We start from the raw sequence: 16,423 nt of genomic DNA, 5'->3' as shown, positions 1-16,423 counted from the left end.
GGCTGCAATATAGTCCCTACCCCCCTATTAAGCCCTACCCTCTTTCCCCCGAAAATAAGCCCTACCCTGAAAATAAGACCTACAAGGACTTTAACTAGGGCTTATTTGGGGGGGTAGGGTTTATATTGCAGCCATCAACGACAATCGCGCTAGGTCTTATTTTCGGGGAAACAGGGTAATCTGACAGAACACCGCTGCTTTTCAAATTCAGCATCAAAATAGTGAGACGGATTTCAAAATACTGTATTTCACTATGAGTTGAGTTTACTGGTAAAAATAAGTGTGAAATGCCATACCCCGGTGGGTGTAAAAAGATGTCCGCTTGCCGCCTTCTCACTGTAGCCTTACTGTGAGGGGGTGTACCAAGATGGCGGCGATAGAACTTCCCTTCCGTTACCAGATTTGACGGGTTGCCTAATCTGACGGAACACCTGCATAAGGAGTATTGAACTGGCCCAATTGTACTCTCCATTGGAAGCCCTTGTGGGAGGGTGACCACATGGGATCACAATGGAAGATTGGGACAGAGCGTTGTCACCCTATAACGGGAAGCCCCTTAACCAGGATTTCCTTAGTGGGGTCACCAGAGACAATTTTAGTGAAAGCTAAAGAAATAAAAAAATAAATAAAAAAAAAAACACGTTCCATGCGCATTTCCCACACTGTGTATAAAACGCACTGCAGTTGCGATCTGCAGCGGTTGTGAAATGTTAGACACCCCAAATGCGGGTCGCAAGTGTGGTTGCCTGCACCAGATCGCAGGGTACAGAAGTTTTTTTTATTTTTATTTTTATTTTTTTTTATATTCATTATTGGGGGTTTGGTGGACCATTCATAATGAACAAAATGTACGTTAATGCATGACTCCATGCATGTTAAGGGTTAATGGGCCCTCAGGCTTGTCCTGGCTGTGACTTCTCTGAAGTGCCAGTTTATCCAGGCTGGTGACATCCGTCAAATGGATGGGGAAGGGACCCCAGTGACAGCAGGGCCCTATCACCCTCATGGGCATGGAGGGAGTTTTGTCTCCTGGTCCTTCATCTCCTTCATCTCCTGTATATCAGTATTTTTGGTCTTGGTGGTGGTGGGGTGGGGTGGCCAGTGCAGGTATTGGCAGTGGTCGCCAGTATTAGCTGGCCACCCTCCATCTGGCCCCTGAGCCAGGACACGTGCCGGGAGCCATAAAAAACCAGCAGGATTCTGACACCGCCACACATCCTGCTTCTCGCCCGCTTCTGTATATATATTTACACATGAGGAGCCGAGGGCGACATATCAAGGCCCCAGCTGCCGCTGTCACAAATGGAAGGGTATTAATGTGCAGGGACAAATCTGTCCTGTGCTGTACTGTCTTATAGGGTAACCTCACTGTATGATGGACCTTCTACAAATCCATGGTACATGTCACCCCCTCCAAACCTCTCTATCCCATATGATCTGCACTGTGTATGATGGGAAAAGTATAATGTGTTTTGCTAGGATCTCCCTAAGCACACAGGAACAACGCTGTTTGCTGTCCTAGGGGAGCTTTAAGCTTCAACCCACATTACTCTTCTGAGAGACTGGTAAATCTGGAGACCTTTGAGAAGATCACCTGGTCCATGGCTATGGCTGCATTTGTTTCAGCCAGAGCCTGATGACTTCTGTATAATTTAAACAAAGTCATAGCTTTGCATTGATTGTGACAAATTTCTCACCCACTGATCTACTACAAATGCCATGGCACTGAACCCTGAGGTCTGAAGGCCCACCCTATGCTTATCTAAACAGGTACTCCCAACTTACCCCTTGTATGTTTTTTTTTTTTTTTTTTTTTTTTTTTCTCTCGAATTTGCTGATTGGCCATGTCTGGAAGCAGAATTTGCTGTCTTTTGGCTTGCCAGGCCTGAAGATATAAAGCTGTGATCATCACTAGGAAGGAAGATGACCGAAGAGCTGGCAGTCAATGGTCTAAGTTATTGAGCAGCCAGAATCTTACAGTTCTCTTTGCCTGGATGAATAGAACCGAGCAGATCTTGCCCCAACTCTGACATGTTTTAGATTGGAGAATCTTCCAGGGATTGCAGCCACTTCCAAAATTGAGCAGGGTTTTACCGGCCTTCCTAAATTCTCCTATTTGTGCACCACCTGCTGGCAGAAACTCTACAGCAGTAGTCTGAAGCTTGGAGAGATGGTGTTGAGGAGACCTGGTTAGTAGGGTTAAGTAGTCTTGAATTGAATCATGAGGAGAAGAAGGTGGGCTGATGGGAGTTGGTGATCTGGGAAGAAGGGGTCACTACTTGTAGTGTGGGTCAGGTGGAAGAGTGAGGGGGATGGAAAATAAGGAGTTGGCACATCAGGCAGTGAAAGATGGAAATCTGAGAGGAGTTATGGGAACCCAAAAAAATCAGGTGATGGGGAAATGGGAGTTGAGATGCCACAAATGAAGTCAATGGTCTTGTGGGATGGGGTGATAGCACAGGAGTAGCTAGTAGACTTGCACACTAGGAGTTGGAAATGGGATGAAGGGAGTTGGAGGATGGGGTAAATTGGAACTGGCAATCTGTAGATGAAAACAAGGTGACTGGAGTTGGGGGGGGGGGGGGGGGGATTTGGGATATAGGGCAGCAGGAACTGGTAAGCCTGGAGACAGGACAGTGTCAGGGAAGCTAAGGATCGGACATTGGGAGTTGGGGAGCCTAGAGATATATTGAAAGGAACTTGATGTAGGAAGAAGGAGGCTGGGGAGTTGTGGAATGGGGGTAATGGTGAGGAGTTGTGGAATTGGCTAGGAATTGGGGAACTGTATATCGTGTATAAAGATGGAGGATCTAATAGGATCTGGGGAAGATTGAGTGATTTGGGGTTGGGGAGTCGAAGGATGGGGCTATGATAGGTGTGGAAATGAAATGATGCAAGTTGGGTTGATGGTCATTGCCCTATTGGGATAAGGGGTGATGAGAATTTGGTAACTAGGTTAAGCTTGGGGTTGGGAAGTTAAGGGATGAAGAGATGGAATGATGGCAGTAGACATAGCTCGATTGGGAAATCGGGTGATGTGTAGCTGGTGTGATGGGATCAAAGCAGTCAAAATAATTTGATGGGAGCTGGGTGGGGACTGACAATAAAAGGTGAGGGTATTTTATAACCTGTCTTAATGACTCAAAAACCTTTTTATCTTCTGTGGCTTTAGTCAGCCTGTTTCATTCACTCTACTTGTGTTACACCACCTGCCCTTCTCCTTCGTAGTCAGATATCTCAATTTAACCATTTTCTGTCTGGGAATTTGGTTATGGCAACCATCACATAGGTAAAAGTGATAATGAATGGGACTGCAGTTATTAAACCTGCACGCTAGTAGTCTGGCAGTGTTCAATATTGTGTAATCTAATACCGTTTAAGAAGACGGTGGACATTTTTTTTTAATTGGGTCATGAAGTGATAAATTTGGACCTGAAAATTGTTTGTCTTCAAGAAATACTGATCCATAATGAAAATACTGCCTAGGCTCTTTCAGGTCTCAGGAAACCCCTTCCAGTAATTTTAATAGCTACTGCTCACAGTACATTCACCTGGTGGTCAGTGGGAAGAATGTTTTTTACATTGTCGGTCAGTGGGAAGAATGCTCCTTTTTTATATTGGTCGAGTAGGCCGAATGGCCCTTGGGTTGGCGGTCGAGTAGGGCGGGATGGCCCTTGGGTTGGCGGTTGAGTAGGGCGGATGGCCCTTGGGTTGGCGGTTGAGTAGGGCAGATGGCCCTTGGGTTGGCGGTTGAGTAGGGCGGATGGCCCTTGGGTTGGCGGTCGAGTAGGGCAATTGCTCCCCATACAGTAGCTTAAAAGATAATTGGTATCAATGACTACCTATTTGATAGAATGATATTGCCCATCACGCAAGAAACCGCTAGCAACCCCTGGAGGAACCCGGAGATCTCCTAGAACCCTGGTAGAGAAAGGCTGACCTAGGCGGTATTTGTGTTTTTTTGTTTTTTTGTTTTTTTACCTATATGTCTGGGGCATTTTAATCTATTTTGTAGAAAAAATACACTTTTATAAAATTTTGAAGTGTCCTTGTTACCATTGAAAAATCCCTGTTTTATAACAAAAATAGTGATTTTGCGACTATCGACGTGTAGGCTGTGGCCACCAGTTCCATTTCCGCACCAAGAGCTGTTTCTGTGCTTCTGAAGGCTGACATTGTTTAAAAAAAAAAAAAAAAAAACTTTTCAGCATGCTGGTAAATTTTCATACAAATGCTTTTTGTTTTTTTTTGATTGTATAAATCTGTTGCAATGTGTATGAACATTGCTAAGTGTGTGGCATCTTTTATGAGACGTTGTTATAAGATGTATGAGGTGACACCATTATTTTTGACTGAAAGTCTGTGGCTTTCCCTGCAGTGTCAGCAGCTTGATAATTTTGTTCTCTTTTAGGTTATTAAAATGATGATTTTAAGTCAGAACAAACTCCGCCCCTTGCGTCAGAGCTGAGGAAATGAGCTTTTGATATTTAACGATTATCCCCGAGTCGTGTCCCAGCTTGTGTGAGGCTTCCGCTGATGAAAGTTTGCCATAAGTAAAAATCATTCACGGCCATGGCTACCAGGGCTCTCCGTCATACCGGCCTCGCCTGCAGAGCTCGCACTCTGCACCCTCCATGTCGAGTGAGAGTGATATTTGTGTGTGACACATGAACACAGCTGCTGCGGTATTATTTCTCCGTCACCTTCTTGCCATCTAGGAATATATGGATGTATATATATCTATCTGGTCATATGACAGAGCTGTCATGTTAACTATTTGTAGTGATGTGACGCTCGCTGAGGGCTCTAGACAGCTGCTGAGTTTGGGCTTTCCTAAGAAATGGCCAGTTTATTTCAAACTCCCTCGTGCCGGGCTTCCCCTGTGGCCACCTCTGCCGGTAGACGGCTCTGGTCTTAACTACACACAGACAGGAGCTCAAAGTCCTAAGGGTGGAACAATAGAGCACACTGTGCAGCTCCTATGGGGCCCGGAACTCTCTGACTCTAATGGGATTTATACAGGCAGCTTTAGCTTTGGGCAAAAACTGAACATGTGTATATAGTCTGGGAACCACCTATCGAATCTCCATGAAATTGATTATCATTCTGTACGGCGGGAGGAAGTGGCTTGGAGCTGCAAGTTACAAAATTGGAGGGGGCCCCTAAATGGATTTGCTATGGGGGCCCATCATGCATAGGTGTAACCCTGGAAAGCTGATCTGTGACTGCTGGAACCGTATGGTGTTTTAGTTGCTGGTAACGGTCCACCCAAAAGTGATGATTTTATAGGTGGAGTCTAGGTGCCGATATCTCCACGCCCTACTTTCTTCCCACCCATCTGAGTTTTTTACGTGTTCCTGCATGTCCATTTGGTTTAGTGAAGCTCCTGCAGTTCTCCCTAATATAAAAATGAATCCGGGCTGGTGGGACCCCTTTTTAGAATGGCCGTAACGTCTAGGGGCGGAGCAGAGATAATAAGCCAATAAAGTCCCAGAGAGAAATGAGACTCTCCCAGCAGCAACCAAACAATGAAACCTTGGTTTTGGGTGGAGCAAGAAAAAAAAAGGGAACATGGACAGGCATGATTGAGGCAACATACAGCTGGTATAAGAAACTCTACAGCAGGAAGCGATTAAAATGGAAGATGTTCATAATCTCAAAAATGTAATTATCCAGCGCCTCCCACTGCATCTTAAAGATATAACTGCAATTTTATCTTGCAATGAAAATCTGAACATCTCGTTACTGCAATCCATTTTATGGATGACTAATACTTTTTCTAAATCTGCAATGTTTTTTGGTTGGAATTGCCTATCGTTGGGTTATCAATTGTCACCCCCCCCCCCCCACATCGCATGTACAGTGCTTGTCTTATAGATGAATTGTTACATTGTATCCAGTTTCCTGCTGTTTGAATTAGTTGCATTTAGTTCCTGTAATGGTGACACCGCCATGCGGGTTGTAAAACTACTCGGCAATGTTTAACCAGGGTGAGATTGATTGATGGGGGATCCAGTTGGGTTCCTGGTATAGGAATGGGCAGAAGGTGGAGTCCCCAGGCATGGTTGGGTGTGCCTGTCTCGCGCTCTGTGCTGTCTCTCTACGCTCTGTGCTGTCTCTCTTCTCTGTCCAGTCTCTCTGACACCCTGGAGGTGGAGTCCTCTCCAAAGGCAGCTGAGGAGGGTGGGGGGGAGAACAGCAACTCAGGGAGGAGGAAAAAAACTTTTCTTGCTGCTCATTTTTAGGCTCTGCAGAGATTATTGTAGAGCGGAGCTGTCGCTTCTCCCTGTCACACAGCCATTCAGGGGGATCAGATTCGTTTAGTTTTAGCGTGGCTCCAGGAATTTTTAGGGCTTTTTATTTATTGCTCAGGATCAATTCCCTTTTCTTTTTCTTTTTTTTTTCTTATTGCTGCTGGAATTTTTGTTAAGCTGCCATTTGCATCTGAGCCTCATTCGCCAAGATGGTGGCCGGGATGCTGATGCCGCGGGATCGCCTGCGGGCGATCTATGAAATCCTTTTCAGAGATGGAGTCATGGTGGCAACGAACGACGAGAGGCCGCAGAGCCGCCATGCTGAGGTGCCCGGTGTCACCAACCTACAGGTAACCAAAGCCATGGGATCTCTGAAGTCACGTGGGTTAGTCCGGGAAACTTTCGTATGGAGGCATTGCTACTGGTACCTCACTAATGAAGGCATCGCTTACCTGCGACAGTACCTTCATCTCCCTCCTGAGATTGTGCCGGCTTCTCTCCAGAGAGTGAGGCGTCCTGTCCCTCCCCTAGGTGCACCTAGGAGGACACCTGCAAACGTCCAGTCTGTCCGGGGACCTACGTCCTATGTCCCAAAGCCCCAGGGCGACGTGGAGAGGCAAGAGTACCGGCGAAGAGAGCAGACTGTGATTCAGAGAGGGCAGGACGGCACACATGGCTCCACCGCTCCCCACGTGGTTGAGAACAGCTGGCAGGAAGGTGGGTGGCAGAGAGGGGCGGACAGGGATGAGCAGAAGAGGGGAACAAGTTACCCTAGTCATGCTTTTCAGGTTCTGAATGGTGGAGAGAAATGGGGGAGCAGTAGGGAAAGTCAAAAGTGGGATGAGGGTAGAAAGAGCTCTGTAGAGAAGACAGCCTTGGAGATCACAGAGAGGAGGATAGCTGAGAAAAGACTGGCAGAGACACAAGGGTTCAGAAAGCCAGACGTGACTAGCAAGCAGGCAGTGAGAGCACATGCTGACTTTCTGACAGGTCTGAGTCCCATCCCCTCCATTCATGAGAGACAGGAGGAGAGGAGGGAGGAGAATCGAGCAAGGGAGTCTGAGATCATTATAAATAGCGTCACCTCAACCTCACAGCTACAATATGCAGGAAATAAACCAGGGGCCAGACTGTTACAAACCTGGGAGGAGGCCAGAAACCTAGTAGTAGAAAAGTCACTTGAGCACCATGTAGTCCCCCTAACGAATAGGACTTCAGTCATCACTCATAAAACACTAGAGACCACTAACTACATGCAAGGGGAACACATGGAGATTAAAGAGACATCAAAAGTTCAAAAGATATTTGAACAGGAGCCCAAGCAGGAAAAGGGTGAGGGCCAATCAAAAAAGCAAAAGGCAAATAATCAAATTGACACAGAGGTACTGGAGGCTGTGCAGGCCTCAAGCATAATGGCCCCTCTTTTTGAGTCAGTAAAAGTAGACTCTATGCAAGAGGAGAAGCAGAAAAATGATTTTCAAAAGGTGGACCATATAGATGTACAAGTAACTGAAGCTCAAGTAGCTTCAAACCCAGAGGCTGTAGAGTCACAGGGTCAAGGGAGTAAGCGAAAAAACAAAAAGAAAAAGGAGAGAGAGATTTCTGAAATTCCAAGTCCAGTGACTTCCGCCGCACCTCCAATCACTGAGGCAAAAGCAGACATCCAGTTAGAGGTCAAGGGTCAAAAGGAACAGAAACAAGTCCAGGAAAAAACATCAGAAAAACAGAAAAAGCTTAATTCTGTATCAAATCTTGAGCCCCAGAGTGAGGTTAAGAAGGAAGTGCCCCAGAGTGAGGTTAAGATGGAAGAACCCAAGCCCAAGAGTGAGGCCAAAAAGAAAGAGCCCAAGAGTGAGGCCAAAAAGGAAGAGCCCAAGAGTGAGGCCAAAAAGGAAGAGCCCAAGAGTGAGGCCAAAAAGGAAGAGCCCAAGAGTGAGGCCAAAAAGGAAGAGCCCAAGAGTGAGGCCAAAAAGGAAGAGCCCAAGAGTGAGGCCAAAAAGGAAGAGCCGAAGAGTGAGGCCAAGAAGGAAGAGCCCAAGCCGAAGAGTGAGGCCAAGAAGGAAGAGCCCAAGCCGAAGAGTGAGGCCAAGAAGGAAGAGCCCAAGCCGAAGAGTGAGGCCAAGAAGGAAGAGCCCAAGCCGAAGAGTGAGGCCAAGAAGGAAGAGCCCAAGCCCAAGAGTGAGGCCAAGAAGGAAGAGCCCAAGAGTGAGGCCAAGAAGGAAGAGCCCAAGCCGAAGAGTGAGGCCAAGAAGGAAGAGCCCAAGCCGAAGAGTGAGGCCAAGAAGGAAGAGCCCAAGCCGAAGAGTGAGGCCAAGAAGGAAGAGCCCAAGTCCAAGAATGAGGCCAAGAAGGAAGAGCCCAAGCCCAAGAGTGAGGCCAAGAAGGAAGAGCCCAAGAGTGAGGCCAAGAAGGAAGAGCCCAAGCCCAAGAGTGAGGCCAAGAAGGAAGAGCCCAAGCCCAAGAGTGAGGCCAAGAAGGAAGAGCCCAAGCCCAAGAGTGAGGCCAAGAAGGAAGAGCCCAAGCCCAAGAGTGAGGCCAAGAAGGAAGAGCCCAAGAGTGAGGCCAAGAAGGAAGAGCCCAAGCCCAAGAGTGAGGCCAAGAAGGAAGAGCCCAAGCCCAAGAGTGAGGCCAAGAAGGAAGAGCCCAAGCCCAAGAGTGAGGCCAAGAAGGAAGAGCCCAAGAGTGAGGCCAAGAAGAAAGAGCCCAAGCCCAAGAGTGAGGTCAAGAAGGAAGAGCCCAAGAGTGAGGTCAAGAAGGAAGAGCCCAAGAGTGAGGCCAAGAAGGAAGAGCCCAAGAGTGAGGCCAAGAAGGAAGAGCCCAAGAGTGAGGCCAAGAAGGAAGAGCCCAAGAGTGAGGCCAAGAAGGAAGAGCCCAAGAGTGAGGCCAAGAAGGAAGAGCCCAAGAATGAGGCCAAGAAGGAAGAGCCCAAGCCCAAGAGTGAGGCCAAGAAGGAAGAGCCCAAGCCCACAAGTGATGAGAAGGAAGAGCCCAAGCAAGAGCAGGGAGTAGAGGTGACCCAGGCCTTAACTGCGGTGAAGGTGACTAGTGAACCCCTAATAACTAAACACAAGAAAATGGAGAAATATACAGAAAAGGTTATACAGGAGGAAACCATTGTACAGGTGACACTTAGTCAGACAAGCACTAGTGTAGTAACCAGCAAGACAGAACAGGCCCTAGAGATTAAAGAAGGCAAAAAGAGCAAAGCTCATAAACAGAAAGATTGGGTTAGAGAGGTAGTTGGAGGGTCTCTGGAAGAAACCCTCCAGCCTAGTTTAGACCAGGTAATTTCTGAGAAGAGCAAAAAAGGGTCCAAGAGTAAGGATGACCAGGCCAAGGAGACAGATAGAGAATCAGCAAAAATTGAAGGTACACAGGTCCTTGCCATCCAACCGGCAAAGAAACAGGAGACGGAGGCTACCCTCCAACCTAACCTAGACCAAGAAATTGGACAGGATAAGAGCAAAAAGGGGTCCAAGAGTAAAGGTGACAGGGCTGAGACGGCTGTAGCAAAAATAGAAGGCCCAGAGGTTTCTGCCACCCAACGTGCAAAAAAAGAGGGGGAAGAGGATACCCTCCAAGCTAGCATAGATCAGGAAATTGATCGGAAGGAGAGCAAGCAAGGGTCCAAAAAAAAAGACAAGGGCAAAGAGGTGGTTATAGAATCGACAAGAATGGAAGGCCCAGAAATTTCTGCCACCCTGCCAGCAAAAGCGGAGGCTATCCAAGAAATGGATCAGACCAAAGCTGAACTAAAATCTGAAATCAGTCATAAGCAAATAAGGACTATAATACTGGATGCTTTCACTGTAGATGAAAATATTAGCTCTTCAATCACTGAGGTCAAGCAGGGGAATACTCCAGAGGTTTCCCAGCCTCAAGAAACTGCACGAGAGGTAGAAGAAGCAAAACTGGAAGACACTATCAAAAAGTCCACTTCTGAAACCAAGATTACGGATGACCTGGAAATGTCTTTAGCTACTCCTTCCCAGAACCTTCCAGTGGCTAAAGAAGAAAAAACGGTCTTAATTTCAGAAAGTCAGACTATTACAGAACAAAGGTCCATCGTGACAACAAAAGTCTTACATATTCAGAGTCATCTCCAGAGTATGTCTGTTTCGTTGACTTTACCTCATAATGCACAAGATTCATATCCAGAAGATGTTAAACAGGTGACACTGGCAGGTACGGGTGCGGGCATCTGTGTGCCAGAAACTGAGCCATTACCAGGGACCAAGGAACCCACATCCGAACCTGACTTGCCAGACCAGAAAGACAGGGAAGAGGACCCACTGACTGTGCCAAAGCTGGAGGTCCCCCAAAAGCCTTCAGAAGCTGCTATACCTTCCCCAAATCTTTCAGAATCCAAAGAGGTTTTTGAAGATTTGTCAAAAACCGAGACTAAAGAGAACATCCTCCAAAGTGTCTCGGAGACCATTCATGCCGAGATTCCATTTGGATCCAAAGATGAAGTCCTCCAAGCTGTGTCAGAAACTGTTCCTACTCTGAATCCATCTGAATCCAAGGAAGGGGTTTTACAAGTGGTATCAGAAACTGTTGTCCTTACCCAGAGTCCTCCAGAAGCCAAAGAGGCAGTTCTCCATGCTGTGTCACAAACTGTTGCCCTTACCCAGAATCCTCCAGAAGCCAAAGATGGTAAAGAAACTGTCCATGTAGACAAAAGTTGGGGTGAGGTCACAGAGCAGTCAACAGAGGATGTGACAAATCCAGAATCTTCTCCAGAAGAAGGTATGTACAGATATCGTACACTTCTTTATAAAAGTTAATCAGTGAAAGTATTTCCTGTTTCCCTGTCATGTTGGTTCTGCACTTTGTTCTAGCACTATTGTTACTTTATGGTCTAGGCCATGGAAAAGAAACTTTCATTTTTTTTAAGAGTATTTACTAAGCGTTCTTGGTCAGTAGGTGTATGGTAGATCCATGCAGCTGACCACTGAAGGTTTCTAGCAGAGTATTCTAGAGCGTTTGAATGACTGCCCAATCCAAAAATATTTCAGTGTTTAGTGGATGGATGTTAAACAATTTATGACATTAATTAGTAAAATACCACTTTTGGGTGGGCTGGGGTTGTTTATTGTCCAACTGGAGAGCCACTGTGACTCCATTTTGCTATGTGCCACGACTCAGTAAATGTGGAAGTTTTGTTGTGGCCTGTTTTTGTTGTAAAATTGCCGTCGAAAGCTGTTGTACAGACATTTAGGCCATGTACGATGTGATTGTCGCTAGCAGTGCAGGATACTGAGCAGCCAATGACACACAATGTGTTCAGCATGCTGGAAAACCTCTGCAGCTCGTCAACCCGTCCCACAATCTTCAGTGATGCCAGGGACACGCTTGGCCAATATTATTCTGATCTGATGTTGGTATGTGGGTGCCAAGATTGCACCCGGGGGCCCCGGCATTTGTGTCCGTCAGTGACGAAGAGCAGAAGGGGGTGTGATGGAAGGAATTGGAGGGGTTCCAAGCATTACTCGCTGCTCAAGTATGAGACTGCCGCTCAGCGCCTGGCATGTGGGCTGACCTGATCAATCTCACTGCTTGCAGGGTGATGGAAAGACGTGTCCCTGGGGTGGAATGAGTCAGCGGCATGGTAGCTGCCAGCCTACACACAGGGATTCATCCGCCTTCACTAGGGCAAAATAATTGAGTCTAATGGCATCTGGGCAGCTAAAGCCCCATCGGGCCTTCCAAGGGGATCCCAGGGCCCCATCGGGCCTTCCAAGGGGATCCCAGGGCCCCAGCGGGCCTTCCAAGGGGATCCCAGGGCCCCATCGGGCCTTCCAAGGGGATCCCAGGGCCCCAGCGGGCCTTCCAAGGGGATCCCAGGGCCCCAGCGGGCCTTCCAAGGGGATCCCAGGGCCCCAGCGGGCCTTCCAAGGGGATCCCAGGGCCCCAGCGGGCCTTCCAAGGGGATCCCAGGGCCCCAGCGGGCCTTCCAAGGGGATCCCAGGGCCCCAGCGGGCCTTCCAAGGGGATCCCAGGGCCCCAGCGGGCCTTCCAAGGGGATCCCAGGTCCCCTCTGGCCTTCCAAGGGGATCCCAGGTGTTTTTCACCACCTGCTCTTGACTTGTACCCCGAGGGCCCGCAATCCTGATATGCCTCTTCTTTGGGTAAGCCGTGCCCCCACTGGCCCTCTGCTTCACCCCTGCAGGTGTCCGACATTCCTCATGTGCAGAGCTGTGTGAGTTGCACAGTCAGCACTACTCAGGAATGTGCCGCTCCCGCATCCCAGGGTGATCCCGGGCCCCTGTGCCATCTACTTACCTGAAATTGGCATAGGGGGTCCTCTAGCTAAACTAAATGTTTCAGAAACAGCCAGCAACGGCTGAACAACTACAAGTCGTAGCATAGCCTGTCATGGCTCAACTCTAGCTGAGGAACTAAAAGTTCCAGCATATCTTCTAATTTAGGAACTACTAATCCTAGTATGTCCTTACAGCGGGTGGGTAGACTACTTAACCCAGCAATGAACACCAGCTAAGGAACTCCACTTTGCAGCATAGCCAGTGATGCTTGCAGGCTGGCTGGGGAACTACAAGTCGCAGCATGCCTTCTAAATGAGTCATTACAAGCCCCAGTATGCCCTGCTGGCTGTTAGCTGAACTACAAGTGCCAGCATAGCCAGCAATGGCTCATCTCCATTTGAGGAGCTACAACTCCCAGAATCTTCTGAGGGACTACAAATCCCTGCATGCCCTTCCAGCAGGAGAGAGAACTAATGCCAATGACGGATGAACTGCAAGCCCCAGTATAACCAGTGATGGCTGAACACTAGCTAGATAACTGCAATAGCCAGTGTGTTTTTGGTCAAACTACAAGACCCAGAAGGCCATGCCAGCTAGGGGAGGAAATGGAGGTCCTGGTATTGTCGGTGATGGATCTGAGGAACTGCAAGCTCCAGCATGCCCTCAAGATACCAGTTGATATGCTGGGACTTGTAGTCCCTCCCAGGCTGGGAGACGCCTTGTGCCCCTCCGGTGGATGGGGAAATCCTCAGCGGTGACACTACTTGTGACATATAATTGTTGGTGGGCTTTATTCCAATCGATGAGCTCACCGAGGCACGAGGCACCATGGGGCCGGAGCCTCCAGTCTCAGGTATCATCCTGTACATTGACGAAATGCATTCCTTGGCTCGGGTTTCTGGGATGAATGTAGGCTGTGAGTGACAGGTGCTCTTTAGCTGTGACCTTTCACTGGGTGGAGATCCGGTGACACCTCGCGGGCAGAACATGGAGATGTCCTCTGTGTCAAAGTTTACCCTGACTGGGGTATGGATCTGTATGTACCCCATTGTTCTAAGACCAGAGAATCTGATAGACGGGGACCCCGCACAATCTGCTCAATCATATTATATGAGAGGAAGGGCGGCCTCTTTATATTGGCTGCAGGGTTCCTCGTCCCGCCCCCTGGGAGCCTCTTACAGCTCTCTAATACTACTTTATGAGAATGAGAATCTCTCTGATTCTTCAACTCTCGGCTCATTCTGATTCGCTCCTCTCTGGAGGATTAGATGTGATTGGCACATCGAGCAGAGAAAATGCCTCAGAATGTGGGGATGCTGACCCTTCCAGCACACACGTAGGGAGCTTTCTGGATTCTGACATTTTAGCTGAAGCTTATTCTGCATCACTGCCCCCCCCCCACCCCCCACCCCAAATCAACATACAAATTAGATTCTTAAAATAAAAAACGTTTTCTATTTTCATTACATAACTTATTTTAGTCCCATTGACCTCATCACTAGGTCTCTGTGCTCCTCTATGTAATGCAGGCAGATCATGGCTGGCTGGGGGTGCCAACAGAGTGTTGTACATAGCTTCCTGAAAATATCACCGCACCCTGACCTCAGTAGCCCTCAGGCCTAATGTAAGCAGTGGACTGTCTATTATTATCAGAATGCCTCGATGAGTGGGGTGTCAGTCTGGAGGAGTGGGCATTCCTGGACAGGCTGTATTTCCATGCAGACCGCCCACAGGTGATGCTGAGCCTCCAGGATCAAAGCTGGTATCCAATTAATGAATGGGACGGGCCGTGGACAGCCAGGCTGGGGAGGGGGATGGATGGGCCGTGGACAGCCAGGCTATGGGGAGGGGGGTGGACGGGCCGTGGACAGCCAGGCTATGGGGAGGGGGGTGGACGGGCCGTGGACAGCCAGGCTATGGGGAGGGGGGTGGACGGGCCGTGGACAGCCAGGCTATGGGGAGGGGGGTGGACGGGCCGTGGACAGCCAGGCTATGGGGAGGGGGGTGGACGGGCCGTGGACAGCCAGGCTATGGGGAGGGGGGTGGACGGGCCGTGGACAGCCAGGCTATGGGGAGGGGGGTGGACGGGCCGTGGACAGCCAGGCTATGGGGAGGGGGGTGGACGGGCCGTGGACAGCCAGGCTATGGGGAGGGGGGTGGACGGGCCGTGGACAGCCAGGCTATGGGGAGGGGGGTGGACGGGCCGTGGACAGCCAGGCTATGGGGAGGGGGGTGGGCGGGCCGTGGACAGCCAGGCTATGGGGAGGGGGGGGACGGGACAGGGACAGCCAGGCTATGGGGAGGGGGGTGGGCGGGCCGTGGACAGCCAGGCTATGGGGAGGGGGGGGACGGGACAGGGACAGCCAGGCTATGGGGAGGGGGGTGGACGGGCTGGGGACAGCCAGACTGGGGAGGAAAGAGCTAGATGATGCTGGATGTCCTCCAGCCTGGAAATAAGGCAGGCTCCGACTTGCTGCAGCTTCTAATGCACATTGTGAGAAGCTCACAGTGTGCTGTGAAATTAGAGGAAGCCATTTCAGTGCAGAAGAGGAGCCGGTGCAACTGTGGAAGACCGACGGGATGCCTGAGGTCAGATTTGTTGATAGTCATCGTGTGGAAATCAGATTATTGCCAACAAGGGGTTAATCTCTCGGTAGCAGAGATCTAATTGCCAGTACAGCCCTAGGCAGCATTGCTAAATCTTATTAATATTATTATAAAAAGTACCTCCTTACTGTGAAAACAACTGCTGCTTCTGGGCTCCATCATGTGACTCTGCGCCTAGGTGAAGATCACACGGCCTGTCAGGGGGCTTGTGGATGTTTAACCTCATTAGAGACTGCAGGGGGTCTGATTTTCACTAAATCTCTGTCTGGTCATCTTGCTGTGAGATCAGAGGAACAATAAAGTGCCATCACTAGGTAGGAAGCAGAGCCTGCATATGTAATGAACAAATATGGCTGCTCCTGGGTACATCTGGAATGATACAAGTTGCTCAAGACTTTTTTTTTTTTTTGCACCTTAACATTTCTTTTTTATTTCTTTATTTTAAGCTCCTCTCTTGTATGCCAGTAAAATACATTGAGTCCCCCCCTTTAAGAGCAGTAAGAATGTAAGCAATAGATGACCTGTCAGGGTGGAGCAGTGGAGGGATCGGCGCTCTATAGGTCCCCTGGCAGTGCCGTAGCCCATATAGGGATGTGTAGGGTTCCGCTGTGGGAACAGGCAGCGTGCCCGGGACGTGCTCAGACAGCAGCCTGTAGCAGAGGGAGGTGGAGGCTGTACACAGGGTGGAGGACGCTCTGCCTTCCCTTCCATCCCTCACACCTCCATGTGTCCACAGCATCCCCATCACCATCACCACCACCACCGCCGCCTCTGCCCAAGAGCTGACACTCCATACCCATGGAGCAGGACAGCTGGTGCTACATCGATGACCTGATCCTGCAGGGCCAAGGTAGGCAGCTGCTTCATATATATATACTTCACATATAGAAATCCTAAAACGCGTTCAGGAGCGCGGCTTGCAGAGTTCAATAAACCTGCTAATGATCCCCTCATCACTCGCCGATTAATGATGGAGCCAAAACTGGGAGCAGGTTAACCCCTCGGGGTCCAGCAAGTGCTTGTAAACTTCTTTCCATCGTTCCCATTCACACCGGAGCTGAGCGCTCTTCAGGGAATTTAGAAGCTTTTTTAAAATGTGTTTTTTTTTTATTTATTTATTTATTTTATTACAGAAGCGTGCGGTTCTGATTTTATTTTTATTTTAGTTTTTTTTTTGCATGAGTTTGCAAACTTAGAGTGTTTTCTGTTTTGAGGGAGAATAGTTCAGGTGCAAAAACACATGAAAACTTGCGTTGACAGGCACTTCCATTAAAGACTATAGGGCAAAAAAAAATA

At 48.8% G+C, this 16,423-nt stretch overlaps 1 protein-coding gene across 11 annotated transcripts in view; it reads left to right on the top strand.

Moving 5' to 3' along the window:
- The window catches only part of PLEC (plectin), a 292,355-nt gene that overhangs the window by 137,028 nt on the left and 138,904 nt on the right, over positions 1–16,423 (top strand). For 3 of the 11 annotated variants that reach the window (XM_073632327.1, XM_073632326.1, XM_073632325.1), the window contains exon 1: positions 6,230–11,003. The exons of 6 other annotated variants lie outside the window; for them this stretch is intronic. In XM_073632327.1, the coding sequence (XP_073488428.1) occupies positions 6,464–11,003 (4,540 nt within the window). In that variant the 5' untranslated portion in view covers positions 6,230–6,463. Of the gene's footprint in view, positions 1–6,229; positions 11,004–15,904; positions 15,978–16,423 lie in introns of those variants that run through there. 2 more of the 11 variants (XM_073632328.1, XM_073632336.1) reach the window with 2 other exon arrangements.

The sequence above is a fragment of the Aquarana catesbeiana genome, linkage group LG05, assembly GCF_042186555.1.
Source record: "Aquarana catesbeiana isolate 2022-GZ linkage group LG05, ASM4218655v1, whole genome shotgun sequence".
Taxonomy (NCBI): domain Eukaryota; kingdom Metazoa; phylum Chordata; class Amphibia; order Anura; family Ranidae; genus Aquarana; species Aquarana catesbeiana.
Note: the sequence above shows the minus strand (reverse complement) of the source record. Positions and strands in the feature narration are given on the sequence as shown.